Source organism: Anser anser (assembly GCF_964211835.1).
Source record: "Anser anser genome assembly, chromosome: 3".
NCBI lineage: Eukaryota > Metazoa > Chordata > Aves > Anseriformes > Anatidae > Anser > Anser anser.
In genome coordinates this window covers 1,624,700-1,643,226 of record NC_139722.1, presented here as the reverse complement: position 1 = coordinate 1,643,226, position 18,527 = coordinate 1,624,700, and the positions used below count along the sequence as shown (strand labels likewise).

Here is an 18,527-nt window from a genome sequence, read left to right as displayed (position 1 = left end):
GGAGCCGGCTGGGGAGGAGAGAAATGAGTCAAAGGGCAATTAAACATTAACAGCAAGCAGCCGCGGCGGGAGGACAGCTCACAGGGCTTCCTTTGTTCCAAAGAGGTGGTTTTGGGGGGGTGGGGGGGGTTAATTTATAAAAATAACACAGCTTCGAAGGTCACCGGCATCGCTCGACGTGACAGGCGTGGGTAAAGCGTCGCCAAACATCCGGGCAGCTCCGTAAAAAGCCGGGAGAAACCCCCCAAGCGGCGGGCAGAGGCACCTGAGGAGCGAGCACAGGGGGGGGCGAGCGGGGCTGGAGAGCCCCCGAGCAGCGGGAGCCGAGGCAGCCTTTAAACAACTCGGAGAGCTCGCCCTCAGAGCGAAGCACGCCGTTCAGCAGCAGCGTTATTTGCCCTCCTCGGCGGAAAAACACGCAGAGAAATAGGTTCGGTAGGGATACGCGGAGCTCTTTTACACATTAACCCTTTGTAGCAACACCTCCCCTTGGCTACAGCTGCACCGGAGGAGCAGAAAGCGCTTCCCAGCAGGACAGCTGGTTTCTTCTGCCCGGAAGAAAGCAGAAACCGAAGCAACGCAAAATGACGTTGGCCTTGAAGTTCCTTAACGCTTCCTGCTAAGGAGGGGACCTGCTGTTGATTTATGACACGTTTTGAAGGGGAAACACAGAAAAGCTGCCTTGAGTGAAGAAATAAATAAATAAAAATTGCACTGACCACAGGAAAAATGAAAAAAAACCTGAAAAGGGTAAGTCTGGGGGTGGGTTAGGGACACACACACACACCCCTGCACGCTCTTGGTGGCTTCTGTTTCATAGCTCGGTGTCCTGGCCTTCCCTGCCAACCTGACACAGCAGCAAGGAAATAAAACGGGCTGCCAAAACCACGGGACCCCAAGGGATCTCCCGTTTCAGTCCGGCAGCCGTCGCGGCCATCACCTCCCTCAGAATCCCAACAGGCAGATCCCAAGCCCCTACAAGCACTTTTTGGGGGGTGACCAGCAACGAACGCCAAAAGGGAGTGGGGGGGGCTGCATTTTTTGGGGGGGGCTGTCTTACCCAGCCATGCCTACCGCATTCCCATTGGGGGTGTAAGCCGAGAGCAGGGAGAGAGGGAGCGCGTGGCGGGAGGGACCGCAGCCTTTGGGGCTCTCCCTGACAAGTTTAGCTCGGGGAGAGGGAGGGAGGTGCTGTGACGGGGAGGTGAGCGCCAGGGGGAGAGCCCTCGTCCTGCCAAAGGGACCGTCCTTGGCACCACAACAGTTTGGGGAGGAACTGGACTCTCCCCGGAGCCAGTCCCTTCCCGCAGCAGCAGAGGTTTCCTCGAGCAAACCCCTCCTCTTCCTCACGTTGCCATCTGCGCCCTTGACAACACATCGCGAGCACGCTGGGGTCTTCCTCCCCTGGTCGGTGCTGGGATTGCCTCTGTCTGGGAGGAGGAGGGGAAGGTTTCCAGCTCCGAGGGGCTCTGCTCCCTACTTGATGTTTTTGAGGAGTGCAGTCCGGGCGTTCACCACGGCTTTGAAGGCGTCTTCGCTGCCGGGAGCCACGCACTTGTCGGGGTGGAGCAGCACGGCCAGCTTCCTGTAGGCTTTGTTCACCTCGTCCCTAGGAGAGAGCACAACGGCGAGGACAGTGAGGGGAGCAAAGCTGTGGCTCGGCTGGCAAAGCACGGTAGGGTGAGGAGCTCCCTGTGCAGGCGCTTCTGAAGCCCTCCCTCGCCGGCACCATGGTTGTCCAGGCTTTGAAAGCGATGACGCGGACAGGGAGCTGCAGAAAAGCTCACGGGGCACTTCTCAGCAGGGCACGAGCAGAGGAAGAAGAGGAGAATCCCTCTCCTGGGGCAGGCACCCACCCTCTCCGCCACGGGACCGTGCGGGCACGAATCCTCCCGTCAAGCAGCCACGTGCCTCGGTGGCACCCCGGGAGCAGAAAGCTGGGAGACAGCGTGGGGGCACACGCGCCCTGACTCAGCTCCGCATCAAACCGCCTACGCACCGGGGCGAAGGCACTGCACGGCCCTGCAGCCCTTTAAGCCGTGGCATCTAGGCCAAGGACCGTGCAGAGATGGGGGGCATCTCGTGAGCGAGGCGAGTCTGCCCGCGCTAGGGGTCAGAGCACAAACTGCCCTCGGAGCTGCTGAACTCTCCCCGTGGGTGCAAGAGGAGGGCTCTGGCTCCACACCTACCTTTCGGAGAGCTGAGCCTCGGAGAATGGATGAGTCCCGAGTGACGTTACCCAAAAATCTACTCTCCCAGCCCTCTACAAAGTGTACGCAAGCGTCATTCTCGTGTTTCAAAGAAAAGCAAGTAAGACATAGCCCTGGGGACTTGTTTTAGCTGCCCAAGTCACACAGTAGAACTGGGAGATTCAATACCCAACCCCTCACACGAGCAGTGACCAATTCCTAGCTAAAAGTTCTCTGAGGAAGGCAAGAGAAAGCCCATCTCGTGAGAGAACCGTTCCTAGGTGGAAAAGCTGCCATCTCTCTTTGACAACGCGGGCAGCAGCCTTGCGGCAGCCTAAAAGCTTCTCCAGACCTGGAGAGAGCAAGGAAGGTAAAGCTGGAGCTGCTCCAAACATGTTGACCAGAGACAGCTCAGCCTGGCGGCAGGATGTGGGGCTGGGCAGCTGGAAGGGCTGGAAGTCCTCATGTTCATCACTCTCCACTTACCTTCAGCATGGCTTGGCTGCCAGAAGGGGAAATTTCGCGCTCAGGACAGAGGGTTTCTTTTACAATGCCCCGATTTTGTGGTTAAACGCAAACTACTTGTACCTGCCTGCTACGCAAACCAAGGTGAGCCGCAGGCAGCTCGCTACGAGACCACAGAAGGTACCAGAAAGATTACGTACTGTTGGGCACGAAGTCCCCCTCACCTGGTGGCTCCAGGCTTGACACCCAGCATGTCCCAGCTGTCCTTGCTGTTGCGGATCCTACGAATGGCGTCCGCCTGCTCTTTGGTGAAGCCGACCCCCATGCTGGAGGCGGGGCGCCTCCCGCCGTTGTCGCACAGGTCGATGATGGCAGAGTAGAAAGTCTGAAGACGCAGGAAGGAGTTAGCAGGAGGGAATGCTAAAAGTGGGGGGGGAAAAAAGGGAATGCTAAAGGGAAAGCTACAGCTTTCTTGGGGTGACGCTTCACTGCAAAGTTACCTCCAGGGCAGGAGGCTAATAGGTGTTGTGGGATTCAGGAATTTCGGAGGATGTTCTGCCACCCTGGGTCAACGCAGGGTCTGTGCCCTCCTCGCCTTCATCCCACGTTACCTGGAACATCTCGTTGATTCCCTCTCCCGTTTGTGCCGACGTCTCAAAGTAAAGAAAGCCCCGGCTCTCTGCCCAGAGCCGCCCCTCGCTTTCATCCACGCTGCGGTGCTTGGTGCAGTCAATCTGGAACGAGACAAGAGGCAAAGGTCGGAGCCTGGCTGGGGTCTGCGGAGACAGCTGGAGGAATAGAGCTCTGAAGACAATCATCTAACGACGATCTGGTTGGAGAAGCTGATTGTTTATCCTGAAGGGATGGAGGCAGCATAGAAAGAAAGCACAGAAAATAAAAATAAAGAAGTCTGTAAGAGTTTCCATGGTACAGATATAACGTAGCCTCTGCTTGATCCCTTTCTGACCAATGTGTGGTCGCCACATTCTCAAAGCCCTGTTCATAAAAGGTCTCCAGTACACCTCAAGCACAGGGCTGGCTCTTCGAACGTCTTCTCTACAACCACCTATCAGCATTTCCCTTTTGGAGGGACCTCAATAGCTCGGCTCACGCCGGGAACACAAAGAGCACCGAGTGCCTTGCGCCACAAACTTGTCTCCCTACCGTGCCCTACCTTGTTTGCACAGACAACGAAGACGACGTTGTCCATGTTCCCGTGAGGGCCCAGCTCCTGCTTCATCTCGGCCAGCCACGCGTCCAGCGCGTCGAACGACTCCTTTTGGCCGACGTCGTAGACCAGGATGACACCCTGCGTGTCCTTGTAAAACTCGTTCCTCACCTGCAGGGCCAAAAAGCAGGGCCAAAAGCAGCTTTTTTTTTTTTTTTTTTTTTTGTAGCAGCAAAAGCTAGGCAAGTAATACCTTACTGGGCTACTCCCAGGAGAGCAGTCAGCCTATAAAAGACCAGTCTTTTACTTATATATATTTTTTTCTTTTACTTTTTACCTGGGCAGATAATGATAGGACAAAGGGGAATGGTTTTAAACTAAAAGAAAGGAGATTCAGATTAGATGCTAGGAGGAAATTCTTTACTAGGAGGGTGGTGAAATGCTGGCGCAGGCTGCCCCGAGGAGCTGTGGGTGCCCCATCCCTGGCAGTGCCCAAGGCCAGGCTGGATGAGGCTGGGGGCAGCCTGGGCTGGGGGCAGGGGCTGTGCCCAGGGAAGATGTGTTGAAACTAGGTGAGTTTTAAGGTCCCTGCCAACCTCAGCCATTCTGTGATATGACTCTATGAATCTCCGCACACACAAAAGAGCAGAGGCACAGTGGCAAACAAAGCATCAGACCAATAAATGGGGAGACTGTAAGGTCTGGGAATTGATTGAGAGACCCATTTGTGCGTGTTTGTGTGTCCCTGTGGACGAGGCAGCAGGGCAGAGCGAGGATCCCGTGCCAGGCACTGGACCAAGCCCCTTGGGGATGCTGAGGAAAGCTGGCAGGAGCCAAACGCCTCGGGGATGGGCAGGCTGAGGGCAGCCCTGCGCTGCGCTGCCCAGGGCCGGGGCTGCCTTACCTCATAGAAGAACGGGTGCCCCGCCATGTCAAAGATGTTCACTTTGATCTCTCGGTCTCTGATCTGTACTCTGAAAGAACAGGAAGGAAAAGCTTGAGAATGCTCTGCCTCAACCCTCACCCAGGCTGTACCCCCAGAGGAACGCTCTTCCTCTGTGCCAGGGAAAGAGCTGGGTGATCAGGGCCAGAGAAATCAATACGAAGTTCCGACTGCATGGTTTAATGGCCAGAAAATTGCCCCAAGAGCTGCTCAGACAAGCAGGACAGCACCAGCTCTGGATGTAACACGGCGATGGGGCTCTGTGCTACCAGAGGAAGGCGAAATGCAGATTATCTGATGTGTGAAACTAACGCAGCAGAGCGTGGTTGCAGGTCTCTGCCCTGTACTCCACAGCATGCCCAGCTCAGGGCCGTGTGGTCACCCAGGAGCAGTGGGACACAGGACAGGCCCAGCACACATTTTCCCTTTGTCCCCTGCAGCAGACACCTCGCTGACCCCCCGGCAGCCCCCAAACCACGTGGCTCACCCCTCTCCCAGCTCCTCACCACGAAGGTACTCACTTTGTGACGCCGTAGTCGATGCCGATGGTCGCCAGGTATTTGGGAACGAACCTCTTCTCGCAGTAGCGCTTTATAATGCAGCTCTGGGAGGAAGGAAGAGGGAAAGTCTCACCAGGAGGACACGGCACCGTGGGGCTGGGATCACACGGTCACATTAACGCTGAATTAGTCGACAGCCTCCAGCCTGCGAGGTGGCTGCAGAGACATTCTCTGCCCTAAGTCCCTAAACCAATTACTTAACTCATAACCAAAGTGCCAATGTTTACCAGGAACAGTTTTCTTTCTGCAAAAGGAAGGAAAATCTGGGATGCCACCCCTGGGTGTTTGTTATTCTTTAAGCGTTTGGAAGAGAAAGCTCAGATCCCCAGGGCAGGCCTCAGGACACAAGAGCTGGCAGCTGAGCGAGAATGAGGGAGCTGTGGGTGCATTAGAAGGGGAGATCTAAGGGAAATTTAAGGAGATTTAAGGGAAAACCACACTGTCCAGGCACCTCTTACCTGGCAAAAGGTTCTGCAGAGCCAGGCAAGGCCACGTCCACAGCTTTCATGGCTGTGCAGACTGCAGACTGCCTGTCTTGGCAGGTACGAGCGTCACAAAACTCTGCGGGGATTTATTCCCTTATTTAAAACCCCAAGCCTGGACGAGCCGTTTGTTGACGGGGAGAAGCCAGACCCCCAAAATCTCGGGGAACACCTCACGCTGCCTGCTCAGGCTGCCAAAAAACGTATCTAGGGACCCAACAGGCGCCCTCCAGCCCCAGTTCTGCCCTGACTGGCGGGTGAGACGTTGTTTGTGAGAGGAATTTAGCTGCTGTAGGCCTCGGAGAGAGAAATGCCCCAGGGAATAACGCCTGCTCACGCTGTTTTGGGGAAACCTTCGAGGTTTTTTGCTCCCTGCGAGGCACTCGCTTGCCCTGAGGGGACTTTGAGGTGTCAGCCGTTTAAAGGACTTTTATTTTATTTATTTAACACGGAGGGAAGGCAGCACTCGGGAGAAGAACCCGAATCGGAAGCGGGAGCCCCCCGCCAGGGCCGGACCCTCAGGGCCGCGGGGTTCCCTCAGACGGGGCCGGGTGACGGTCGCTGGGCCTTGAGTATGGTCACCGCCATGACACCCGCTGGGCGCCGCCATGACACCCGCCCGCAGCCATACAAGCCCGCCCCCCTCCCTCCCACAGCCAATAACCGCCGCGCTTCCACGCGTAGCCCCGCCCCCACCGCTGTCAATCACGAGACACCACCCCAACCTTCCGTACGCAGCGAGCCGCTCTGATTGGCTCCCCGCTGCCAGCGCAACGGCCAATCCGCGGCCTCCTTAGCGGGGCAGCCCGCCCCCCGATTGGCCAGCGGGCCCGTCCCTCATCGCCCGGCAGCCAATCGCGCCGCCTCACCTTGCCCACCTCCGCGTTGCCCATGGAGATGACTTTGATCCGGAGCGCCTTGCGCGGCTCCTTCCGCTTCGGCGCGTTCGCCTCCATGGCGGCGGAGCGGGACCGGCTGCAGGCCGCGGCGGGGAGCGGGGCCGGGGCCTCCTCAGCGCCCTGCGCCGCCGCTCGCGCGAGACTTCCGGGTTCTTCCCGTCCCCACAGCAACGGCGGCGGGCGGAGATCTCGCGAGATTTCGCGGGGGTGGCGGCTCGCGCCGCTCTGACGGGGAGGGGCGGGGCGGGAGGGGGGAGGGGGCAGCGGGGTCCCCTCAGCGCCCCCTCAGCGCCCCGGGGCTCCTTGAGCTCCCTGCAGCTTTTTAGTACTCCAGGGGGCTTACAAAAGAGATGGGGAGAGTCTTTGCTCAGTCAGGTGTTGATAGGAGGAGCGGGAAGGGTTTTAAACCCGAGGGGGAGGTGTAGGTTATGGGGCTCGGGAGGGAATCCTTCCTTCAGGGGGTGCTGAGGCGCTGACACGGGCTGCCCGCAGAGGCTGGGGATGTCCCGTCCCTGAGGTGCTTTGAGGCCGGGTTGGACGAGGTGCTGAGCCTCGTCTGCAAAGGAAGGTGTGGGGAGCTGGGGGTCGGCCTCTTCTCACAGGTAACCAGTGGTAGGACCAGAGGAAATGGCCTCGAGTTGTGCCAGGGGAGGTTCAGGCTGGAAATGAGGAGACATTTCTGCTCAGAAAGAGCAGTCAGGCGTTGGGACGGGTTGCCCAGGGAGGTGGTGGCGTCACCGTCCCTGGGGGTGTTCAAGGAGAGGTTGGACGTGGTGCTTGGGGACGTGGTTCAGTGGTGGCAGTGGTGGTGGGGTTCAAAAAGAAGGGTCTGGTCTTGGTTAGGGGCCGTTGGGCAGCCATCCCCAGGGCCCCGTGTTGTAATTAACATCTTTGATTGCTCGTTCTAGGCCCTGCCGAGAAGGAGCAGCTCTGCATCATGCCTCGAAGACAAGGTAACAGGAGGGGGACGCGGCGGCTCCGTGGCTTCACCTTCACCAAACTGGGTGACACCAGTGAGATGGGGGATTTATGGACACCGGCAGGGCTGCGTCCCCCTTAGAGGTGGCTCATAAGGAGCTGCTGGGGATTTTGAGCCCCCTTCCACAATCACCTCTTGGTCGGGAGATCCCCAGGCAGGGGACACATAATCTAAGCATCTCTGGGGGCTTCATGGTAATGTACACAGTTTAACCATCTCTCAGCTCTTTGAGACTTCACTGTCACAGTAGAGATGGACCCGAGAGGGTTTTCCTCTCCCAAACTCCTGCTGGGAGCAAGGGTCAGGCTTGTGAGAGTTCCCGTCTGGAACAGGGGGTGGCAGGGCACCCGGAAAGGTGAGGAAAGGGATTTTATTGCGCAAAACTTGGGAATACACTGACCGCACACGCTGCCACCACCTCCTCACAGGCACTGGGGCTGTGGTGGGGATCGCTGGTGTGTGCCACGGACTGCGGGTGGTGGGTGTCGAGTCCTCGCTGTCTCTTCCATCTTCCTCCTGAGTGGCAGCAAGAAGCTGCTCTGACAGATCTGTTATGGGCAGTTTGGGAACCTTCTGCCTCATTATCTGTTCCCATAAATCTTTGCCAAAAGGGCCCCGCTGTTACACGTCTCCGGGTGTTTTATGGCTCCAGCTCTGCTCTTCATCTTCGTGTCACCTTATCTTTAGGTTTGTTCTTTGTTATCTTCCTTTTGTTCTTCATCTTCCTGCTGCCTGGCCGTTCGATGAAGGCAGGCACACGACGCTCTGTGGCACTGTAAGCTGATCCCTTTCACCCTTTCTCCGTGGGTCCTACGCATCCATGTAGAGGCATTTCTGGTCGTACGGATGTTAACGGTTCTTACAGACCCGTCTGGGAGCTGGTTGGGGGAATTCGGCTCTTCCTCCTTGAGGTGCCAGCTGGGACGTCTCAGCAGCAGCGTGGCAACGGGTTTGTGCTGCCCGCTGCCCCATGGCGAGCGTGTGCTGCTCTGCTCAGAGTGGTGTGAGGAAGGGGGAAATCAGGATTTCCTTCCAGCCTGGCCCAAGCGTGTCCGTTGGTCTGTTTGCAACAGAGGCGAAAGAAAGGTCGCTTTATCTCCTTGTTTTGCTACCAGATATGAAGTCCTCTGTGTTTTTTTTTTCTGGGCTGGGAGAGACAGAGCCCCTCCGTGCCTGGGCAGGAGGTGGAGGGAGGTGGTTTAGCACCGTGCCAACGTCTTCCGTGGGTTTGGGCAGCGTAAGGGCTTAAGGCAGCCCTGATGCCTTACGGGTTTGGGATGCGGTACCAGACACCGTACCAACAGCTTTAGGGATAAACAGTTTATCTCTAAAAACGGTGCAGTAATGAATACAGATCAGCAGTGCAATTGCCCAGGTCTTAATGACAGCAAACCCGGTAATTCGCTGATACTGGGCTAGACTTCGTAGCCGGGCACACAGCGACCGCGGCAGGAAGCAGGGCACAGCTTCTCCTGACGAGCGCCTGGGGCCAGCTAAAGATACGTAACGTCAGGAGCAAAACAAGTGAGAAACCCCTCAAGGCAAGGCTAACAGCTGGGGAATGAAGCGGGGTGCTGAATGATCCCACGGAGGTGGGAGGCCCCCCTAAAAGGGAGGTCGCTGCCGGCTGGGTTTGGCTGGTTCTGAGCCATTGGGGCTGGGGTGCGGGAGGCAGAGCGTGACTCAGTTTCCCCACCTCGAAACCAGGTGTGCGTCTGGCCCCTGGGGGATGCGCTGGGGACCTGCTACGGCACAATAACGGTGGGTTTTGTCCTCCGGAGCTGGGGCGTCTCGGCCCGTCCCCGGGTGCCGTGCGAGCGACGTGGCCGCTGTCGGCACCACAACGGACGCCGGGTGCGCGAGGGCCGCCGCGAACGCCCTTGAGGGGCCGCAGGAACGGCTCCGGGGAGCCGGCCTGTGGGCGTGGGGTTCGGTTCTGCCCTGGGCACGTGGCTGGCGAAGGGATGCAGGGCTCGGTGCCGGAGACCCCGCTGCGGCGGCTGCTGCTGCTGCTGCAGCTCCGTGTCCATGGAAACAGCTGCGGGAGGAAGGAGGGAGCAGACGGACCGGGGACACACGGACGTGCCTGACAAAGGAGGTGCCCGGGGCGAGCGGCTCCCCGCCGCCGGCCTCCCTCCCGGCATGACCGTCGCCGCTCCGCGTCGCCGCCGTCCCCCGGTGCCCGCAGGCCACCTCCTCCCCGCCGGGCTGCCCCGCAGCGGGTCCCCGGGGCCCGGAGCAGAGCAGCCCTCGGTGCCCCACGTGCCCGCCGTGCTGAGCTCGGCACCCCAGTTCTGAGCCCGAAGCGGGGACAGGGCCGCTTGTCCCCACCCCGTCCCCAAATAATTCAGCTCCCTGGGGGAGAGGCCAGGGGTCGGCCGGCTCCCGGGCGGTGACCGTGCCCCGTGCAGAGCCGTGCCGGGACCCCCCCCCCCCCCCGGGCAAGGCTGGAGTGCGTTGGGGTCCCCGTGGTGGTACGACCCGGCGTGGCGATGACAGGTAGGGGCCGACGGGGGCGGTGCTGGCGGTGGGGTGGGTTTGATTCCTCTCCCTCCTTTTCTTGCTCCGTAAATCCGGAGGAGGAAGGTCCCGGAGGCGGCCTGGACCCGCACCCTGGCTCTGGGCAGGGGTGGTCGTGTCCGGCCTGGCTCTCTGCGGCCGGAGCCGCTTCCAGCGGTGACAAATTCGGGGGTCTGCGCCAACCCCGTGTGTTTCGGGCAGAGCTGAGGGGACCTGGCGGTGACTGGGGTTGGGGCTGTGGCCGCCGCCAGGTCCCCAAAGGGCCACCCTATAGCGCTGTCCCGGCGACCCCCGTGTCCCTTCGCAGCGAGCCAGTGGTCCCAAATCCTTGCAAGCTGAGGGACGAGGCTTTCTGGGGACGGGAGGATTGGCCGCGTCTGGCTCGGGCTCTGCCCTCCTCGCCACGTTTTACCCCGAGGCTTTCGGTTTACGCCGGGCCGAGCAGCGATGCTCGGCATCCCCGCACCCCGGTGTGCCAGCCCCGGGGGAACGGGTCCCCGCTCCGCCACCCGGGGAGCCCGCGGGGAGGATTAAAACTCCCGAAATGTTTTTAATTCAAGCGTTAATTTCCCCGCAAGCGGGATCGGGGGAGGCGTCAGCCGTCGCCTGGTTAGCGAGCCGGGGGGCGCGAGGGATGAGGTGAGGGCCTGGGGGGGGGCTCCTGCGGCCTTTTGGGGGGACCCCGAGCGATCAGCGGCCCCAACCCCAAACGGCCCCAACCCCAAAATGGGGGGGGGGGGGGGTCTCACGCCCCCCTCCCCCTGCTCCTTCGCAGGGCTTTGGCCGTGCCGTGCCGAGCCGTGCCGAGCCGTGCCAGGGGCGGGCGCTGCAGCCGTGCCTGCGGGAGGAGCCGCTGCTGCGGTGCCGCCCCCCCCTCGGTGCCGCCCCCGAGCCGGCAGAGCCGGGCCCGGGCACCGCCGTTTTCAGGCGAACCGAGCCGGGCCGGGCCGGGGCAGCAGCAGCGATGTACGGTGAGTGCCTGCGGAACCGGGCCGGGGCCGTGCGAGACCCCCGCGTTGGGTTCAGGGCGCCTCGGCCGGGCTCTGCGCCCCCACCCCGGGGTGTCCCCGCTCCGGTGTTTGTGGGGGGGCCTCGTCCTGGACCGGCTCGGGTCCCCCCCCCCTTCCTGGGGGTGTCCCCTCTTTGGGGTCGGAGGGATCCCGGGCTTGTGTAGGGCCGTGCACCCCCTCTTTTTCTGGGGGTGCCCCCTCGGAGGGGTGGGGGGAACCTCGGTCCTATATAGGGCTGCGTGAGCCCATAGTGGCTGAGGGGTGCCCCCTCTTTGGGGTGGGGGCACCTCCGTCCTGGGCCCACCCCCGGTTATTGGGGGGTGACCCTAAAGGCTTGGGGGGGGGGGGGGGACTTTGGTCTTGTACAGCGCCGTGCGTCCCCCCGGTTACGGGGGGTGACCCCTCTGTGGGGCTGGGACACACGCGGTGGCCCCATAAAGGGCTGTACACCCCCTTTATCAGTGGGGCATTGCCCTGTTCCTGGGGGGGGGTGTCTTTTAACCTCCCCCCTCCCCATTAACCGCGTTAGCAGCCCAGGTTCCTGGGGTCGTGTGCTCCCCAGGGCCGGGAGGGAAAGCTCCTTTATGGGACTGCTGCCCCCGGATTATGGGGGAATCTCCCAGTCCTTTGTGTGGGGAAGCCTGGAGTGCTGTGTAGGGTTCTCCAGCTCCACTTGGTTACTTGGGGGGGGGGTCCCACGCCCCCCACCCCGTAGCAGGAGAGATTTGGCCCTATATACGAGCACCCCCTGCGATGCTGGGGGCTTGCTGGTCCTGACGTAGAGCTCGGCCCTATATACCCCCACGCACCCTGGGGCGTTCGGACCTCGTCGACCCCAAGGCCGCCCTGGAAGCGCAGCGGGGTGATGATGCCAGGCGTAACGGGGAGCAGCTGGCCCAGCAGCTGGCCGCCCCCCCCCCTCCATCCCGCGCTAAGCTGCCCGGAGATTTTTGGGAAGGGCTCGGGGGGGGGTGGCCGGGTGGCAGCGGGCTCTTAAATCCTCCCTCCCCGCTGCCCGAGCATCCTTCCCGAGCTGTCGGCGCGGGGGAGAGCGCTGCGGAGGTGGGAACCCCGGGGCCCCCCAGGTTTGTGGGGTCGCTGCTGGCTGAGCCCCCCCCCCCCCGTTCCCCGCTCAGCGAGGAGCCGCGGTGCCAGGGGTGAGCGCAGCGTGGGCACGGTGCTTTCCGCTGCCCCTATGCAACGGGGTGCTGGATTTTGGGGGTGCTGGATTTTGGGGGTGCTGGATTTTGGGGGTGCTGGATTTTGGGGCTCGCCGGGGCAACGCGCGGAGCGGGGCCGCGTTGGGATGCCGCACGGGGATGGGGGGGGGAGAGGAGTGGAGCCAGCGGCTTTGGGGAGTGGATTTCCACCTAGCGGGGCCGCGGGGAGGGAGGCCGAGGCGGGACGCCTGGTTTCCTCTCCTTTTTTTCCCCTCTCCTCCCCTCGTCGCGGTGCTGACTCCTCCGTGGCCCTCCCGTTGAGTCATTCAGGTCTCCCAGCCGGTATTTTTCCACCCGCAGAACCGGGGGGGGGGGGGGGGGGGGGACGCTTCCTTTCCCCTCCTTGCCCCGGGGCAGCTCGCGGTGAACGCACGGCTGCCGCAAGCCCTGGGGACACGGCAGCCCCTCGCTGCCCCCGATAGCCGAGCCCGTCCGTCTGGCTCCAAATCGGAGCTGCGAGACCCCAAAAGCCCCGGTGTCGGGCTTGTGGGGTGATTGGGGGGTGATGCGCTCCGCTCGTCCCTCGGATGCCCGCGGGGAGGTGACCCCGTGCCACATCTGGGCCGCAGCTCCTCCGCTAGCGTCTCGGGGACGCCCCCCGCCCCGAAATCCGCGGTCTCGGGGACGCCCCCCACCCCGAAATCCCCAAATCCGCGGCGTTTCCTCCCGGGACGGAGGGTGAGGAAGGGCAGAGCGTCCCCGGGGGACCTGAATGCGAAGCTGAGGACAAACGCCGGGCCGGTCCCTTCGCCCGTAGCGCCGGGCGCTGCTGCGGCTCGCGGGCCTGGAGAGCTTCCAGGAGCTGGCAAAGCTCCGCGGGACGCTTCGGATGATGCGAGGCGCGTTAGGGATGCGCGGGATTATCGGTATCTCTTTAATCTCTCTTTTAACCGTCCCTTGGCCTGCGGGAGGGATTAGGTGGGTGCCTGGGTGGGGGAGTTTTGCTCCGCAGGCGGGACGCTCGCTCCGTTTTGGGGACCTGCCTGGCTCCCGGGGAGGCGTTTTAGGGGCACGGTGCCCTCCCGCCCTGCACATCCGTCCCTCTAACCCCGCAGCGCTGCCATTCGTGTGCACGAGGCGAGGGCTTTCGGGGGAGCTCTGCCCGGTTTCTGCCCGCCTCTGGTTTCCTTCCCAGCCGCCGGTGAAAATGGGAGAACTGAGCCGCGAGCCCAGCCCGGGCAGCCGGTGCCGAGCGAACCAGGCGCATGGTTTTGTGAGCCCGGGCCTTCGTTTCGCTCTTCCCGTCTCCCGTGGGAGCTCGCTGTCCCGAGCCGGGCTCAGGGCTTAGCTCCTCCTCGGGGTGTTTCACGGCACGGGAGCTGGGGTCCTGCTCGTGGGCCGGTGACTGAGCCTGGTCGCCCCGTGTCTGGGGGCTCTCTGAAGGTCCCGGCCTCACCGCCGAGCACCACGGTCTCCAGGAGGCAGGGGCTGAAACCCGAAATCCCTGCGAAAGGCGGAGCGAGCCTGGTGGGCTGCGAGGCTGCGGGACCGGGTTCGCGGGCAGTGTAGGGTGAGAGCCGGCAACACCGGGGATGGGATGGAGCTCGCGGTCCCGTGAGTGCTTCCCAGCGGGGTTTGGCCGTCCGCTGCTACGTCTGGCAGCTGTGGGGCCCCGTTGGAGCCGCGGGGCCAGCCTTTGAGCCCTACCCAGCCCGGGCAGCCACGGGGTTTGTTTCCGCCACGCTCCCTCCCTGCGCTTTCTCCTCCCACACCGGAGGAGCTGGAAATAGAGGTTCCCTTTTTTCGGTGGCGGGGGAAAGGAGGCTTTTCGGCTACCCGGGGAGGAGGCGTTGCCGGCGGTGGGCGCCAGCAAGGTCCCTGCGAGCCTCCTGGGGCTGCCAGCGTGCCACCGAGCCGCAGCCGGCAGCGGATGGGTTTGGCGCTGAATAAATCGCGCTCGGTGGGACTGGATGGCTCAGCGGGGGAACGTGAAGCGCAATTAAGCTCCCCGCAAATTAATTCAGCACTCGTGGAGGAAAAGGGGCTGGTTGTGGCGCCGGGGGCTTTCCCGAGCTGCTTGGCCACAGCTCTCCTTCGGGTTTGTGCGAAGCCTCGATGGCTGTGGTCGTGTCCGGGGCTTTATTTCGGGCACACGTCAGACGGCACCCGCGCGTCCGGCAGCGTTTGACGTCTGCAGTGAAGACGGGGACTCCTCTGCCCGGAGCGAGCGCCGGAGGTCGGGACGGTGCCAGGCCGGTAGCCAGCGTCGTTCGCGTCGAAGCTCATCAAGCCTGACAGCTTGAGGGCTCTGCTAATTGGTCGCACAGGCAGTAATTGCACAAGCAGACGCGCTCCCAGGGACGCTGAGCTCTTCGCAGCGCCGTGGCTCCGTCGCAGGGCGCTCTGCCCCCCCGGCGCCTGGAGTTGTTCCCCCCCCCCGGCCTCCGCAGGGGCTGCCGGCAGCTCAGGAAGGATGGAGGGAAGCGTGGCCCTGGTGCTTTCATCTCACTTCTCCCTAAACGAGGCAGCTCGGTTATGTTTCCTGCCGAAACTGCAGCTAGCTGCGGGCTTTGATTTAGCAAATCTGGAGGAAACGGGGAACCACGAGAAGGCGTCTGGTCAGCCCCTCGCGTTAAACCTCGCCGCGTTTTTGTGAGGCGCGCGCAAATCTTTTTCTTCCCTTTCCTTGGAAAACCTTTCCAGCTTGCAAGCCTCTCCGTGTCCTCTGTGCCGCACGGGGCAGGGTCCTGGGCTCCCGGGATGAACCCGCCTCTTAACGAAGCAGGTTTTGGAGGCCGTGGACCTTAACCCAGCTCTTAACTACGCAGATTTTGGGAGGCTGCCCCTGTGTGCGGGACCTGCACCAAAACCACCGCGTCCACGCCGTGCCCAGCGAACGTCCCGCGTCGAGGAGCCGGAGGCGAGCCGAGGCCGGAGTTTTTGAGTGAAATTTCCTGCCGTTTAAGCTCTTTCCTCCCCCAGCTCTCCCGCTGCCGTGCGTTGTGTAACGAACCCAGCCGCCCCTTAAGGCGCTTAACTCCCCTTCTCCTCCCCTCGGCTCGCTGCCGCCCGCCTGCCGGGTACCTGACGCCAACCCCCCCACGTTGCAGGGGGGTCGGTGTGGTTTTAACGCCCGGGTCTAATCACGGCCGGGAAACGTTAATTAATCTGGCTGCCGCCGAAGCTTGGCGCGCGTGCCGCGGTGTCGGCCTGGCGGGCGCAGCCGGGTGGTGAAGCGTAAATAACGGGCGGCCAAATCCGTCACGGCTGCGTGCTGCCGGCGGGGCTGATTCGTGCCCCCCCCCGCGTACCTGTGGGGTCGCCGAAGCTGCGTTTGGTGCCTCAGCACCTCGATGAGGCGACGATCCTTCTCGAGGTTGGGCAGGGCGGGCCCAGCAGTGACGCAGGGTGCTCCGCACCTCTCCGGGACGAGAACCTGGGGATCTGTGCGCGCGTTCCCAGTCTTTGGAAGCAGGGAGCGAGGAGGAAGCGGCAAGTTTGGAAGGAGGCAGCGCGTTTGGGCAAATCCGGGTGGGGTTCGGCCACGCCAGTCCCGAAACCGGCGTGGATTTGGCCGCCAAAACAGCTCCCCCGTAGGGTCGCCGCATGGGGGAACCGTCATGGGGCAACGTGTTGCCCCCCCCCCCAGGCCGTGGTGTGTGCGCCCTGGAGGAGGTAAGGCAGGAGCAGGGTGCGGAGGAGCGCCGGGGGAAGCTGCAGGTTTAATTGCTCAGCTAAAAGGCTTTGCACCTTCCCCGGCTCTGCCTGCCCCGTTACGTGTGTCGGAGCCGGGGGGTCTCCCTCACCTTTTTATGGCCGCTCGCTCTTTGCACAGGGATGTCGTGGATGGCTCGGGCTGGCGTCCAGCTCCCCTCCTGGCTCGGGGGCTGCCGCAGCCTCACCCCGTTCCCGTGCTGGGTGCCACGAGGACGTCGGGCTGTGGTTTTAGTCGGTGCCTGGCGCTTTCAGCTCTCTTAAATGCAATTAGAGGGAAATTTACTGGCGTGCTTCACAGCTCTGCCGTCCCGATTTACATCGGGATCCGCCCTGGCTCAGCGCGGGGCCTGCTGGCACCGAAGCTGGGTTTTTGGTGGTGTTTTCCTGCTTCTTCACTTGGTGACGGGAGCTCACAGGAACGCTTAAGGGAAGCCTTTCCCTTGGGAGGGCTTCCTGCTGCTCCAGGGATGGTTTTTGGGCAGGAGCGGGACCCGCAAAGCGGTGCCCGACGGAGCCACCGGCACCCATCGAGGCGCCGAATCTCCGAATCCGCCCCTTCTCCCTGCTGGCATTGCTTATTTCTCGCCTTCCCCGATATCTTTTCCCCTCTTGACGTGACCTGGGGCTCCCAGCTCCATCCTGCCCTGCGGGGACCAGGACCGAAAGGTCTCCGGGCCAGCCCGAATATTGCTCGGTGACATTTCCAACAACATTTCTGACGCGGAGATCTCGTCCTTCGCCCCAGGCGGGTTTACCCGCCGGGTGCCGAAGTCCCGAGGGATTCGGAGGCTGGGCACGGAGGAGGCTCGCACGTCGGGCACGTAAATGAGATTTTGCTAAGCAGATTAGGGGAAGGTGTCCGCTTTGGTGCATGGCTCGGGGGGAGACGGCAGCGGGCCGGTGGCGCGCTCCCTGCTTTCGGGCCCCAGTTCCCGCCTGGAGCTGAGCGAGCGACCTTTGCGGCGTATTGGATCGAACGAGGGATTTTGCTTGATTTAATTAAGATTCATTTGCCATCAGTCGGTGTGCCCTTATTAAGGAAATTCCGCGCCTCGAATAGTGCATCCGTGAGGCTTTCCGGCGGGGTTTATCGCCGGCCTGCCGCTAAAATGGGGAGAGGGGAGGGGGCTCACGGGGAAAGGGTCAAGGGCAGCGCGTGGGGGGAGAGTGTGCGGCCATTACGGGCTGTGAGCTGTGTCCCGCTCTCCTCTGGCCGCTCTGCCAGCACAAAAGCCCCGTTACAACCCGACTTTGTGGGTTCCCCGCCTTATTCCTTCCACGGGGGGGGGGTCACGTCGTGTTTCTCCGTGCCTCAGTTTACCCCTTCTTTAAGAAAACCCGTGTCCGTGGTTCTCAGAGCTGCAGGCTTGCCGGTGGGAGGAGGGCGTGCAGCACCGCGCGGGTCCGTCCCCGTGCATCCTGCATCCCTGGCTGCTCTTTTGGGGCCAGCTGCCACCCGCTGAGCCTCCGCCTTATTAGCGCTGCCCACGCTGCTCGTCTGCCAGCAGCGCTAACAAGGGGCAGCCTTGAATGAGAGCTTTGGACCCTCGGCGACCTCGCCGGACCGACCCCTGCACCCTGTCCCCGTGTCCCCCCCCTCCAAGGGATGCTCCCCAAAACGCCTGGCTCCCCAACCACCCCCGCGCACCCGCCGGCGGAGCGAAGCCAGCGCCGCGTTCCCAGCTGCCATCGGAGCCGCCTGGGTGACTCAGCAGCCGCGCTGAAAGCTCCCTTATTTATTTCAACGCCTGCTCCCGCTCGGCTGAGCATCGCCCCGCAGCGATGCTGCTGCTGCCGCCGCCGCCACCGGGCCGGCCCCGCTCGCGGCGCTGCGAGGCCGAGAGCGGCGCCCCGAGCCCCCCGCCTTCGCCCCGGCCGCGATGGCTTTGAGCGGCTGGGTGCTGAGCCCCGCGCTGCAGCTCTGCGCCGCCGGCCCTGCCCGCTCCTGGGAGATGCTGCACGTGGCCGGAGCAGGTACAGTGTCCGTGTCCCCCCCCCCCCTCCCAGATTGCTTTTTTTTGGGGTGCTGGGTTGGGTTTGGGAGAGGGGAGCCGCTCCTCTGGGCTGCTGGTGGCACCAGCCTGGCCGCGGGGGTTGTTGCCAGCCCTGGCGCTAAGATTTGGAGCCATCGGGGACATTCTGTGCAGCCCAAACAGCTGATACTGGGACCAGAATTTATTTATTTATTTATTTATTTATTTATTTATTTCTCTCTGGAGAGCCCCTAGGGGAGGGGAAATAAAGCGAGGAAAAAACCTTCTGTTTCCTTCAGGCTCCGTGCTATTTTTGCTCCGGTTTCTTCAAGGTTCGCAGTCTCCCCCGTCTGTGCGGACATTTTGTCCGTCCGGGCTGGGTCAAAGCTGACGGAAGGCAGGGATTCGGGACGGGAAAGTTCCTCCCGGTTCGATGCAAACGGGCAGGGTGTGAGCGCCCGG

The 18,527-nt window shown here is 62.3% G+C and overlaps 3 protein-coding genes across 11 annotated transcripts in view; 1 reads left to right on the top strand and 2 right to left on the bottom strand.

Annotated features, from left to right (window-relative positions):
- ZNF395 (zinc finger protein 395) overlaps positions 1-7,000 on the bottom strand; it is a 251,888-nt gene extending 244,888 nt beyond the window's left edge. The window contains exon 1 of the mRNA XM_083831173.1: positions 6,994-7,000. The gene's annotated coding sequence lies outside the window, so the exon portion shown is untranslated. The remainder of the gene's footprint in view (positions 1-6,993) is intronic.
- DNAJC27 (DnaJ heat shock protein family (Hsp40) member C27) lies at positions 73-6,907 on the bottom strand. 2 transcript variants are annotated; one of them, XM_083831174.1, is made up of 7 exons: positions 6,533-6,907; positions 5,287-5,369; positions 4,727-4,796; positions 3,829-3,993; positions 3,266-3,388; positions 2,879-3,039; positions 73-1,609 (listed from the first exon to the last, which is right to left on the bottom strand). In XM_083831174.1, the coding sequence occupies exons 1-7, from the start codon at positions 6,761-6,763 to the stop codon at positions 1,477-1,479; spliced, it is 966 nt and encodes a 321-aa protein (XP_083687300.1). In that variant the 5' UTR covers positions 6,764-6,907; the 3' UTR covers positions 73-1,476. The 2 variants fall into 2 exon arrangements, with proteins under 2 accessions (XP_083687300.1, XP_083687301.1); XM_083831175.1 differs by having other exon boundaries at positions 6,677-6,904.
- The window catches only part of EFR3B (EFR3 homolog B), a 38,949-nt gene continuing 27,317 nt past the window's right edge, over positions 6,896-18,527 (top strand). The window contains exons 1-2 of one of the 8 annotated variants that reach the window (XM_083831166.1): positions 6,896-6,913; positions 7,615-7,659. In XM_083831166.1, the coding sequence (XP_083687292.1) occupies positions 7,644-7,659 (16 nt within the window). In that variant the 5' untranslated portion in view covers positions 6,896-6,913; positions 7,615-7,643. Of the gene's footprint in view, positions 6,914-6,993; positions 7,309-7,614; positions 7,660-9,759; positions 10,185-10,215; positions 11,177-12,756; positions 18,067-18,527 lie in introns of those variants that run through there. The other 7 variants (XM_083831165.1, XM_083831164.1, XM_083831168.1 and 4 more) reach the window with 7 other exon arrangements.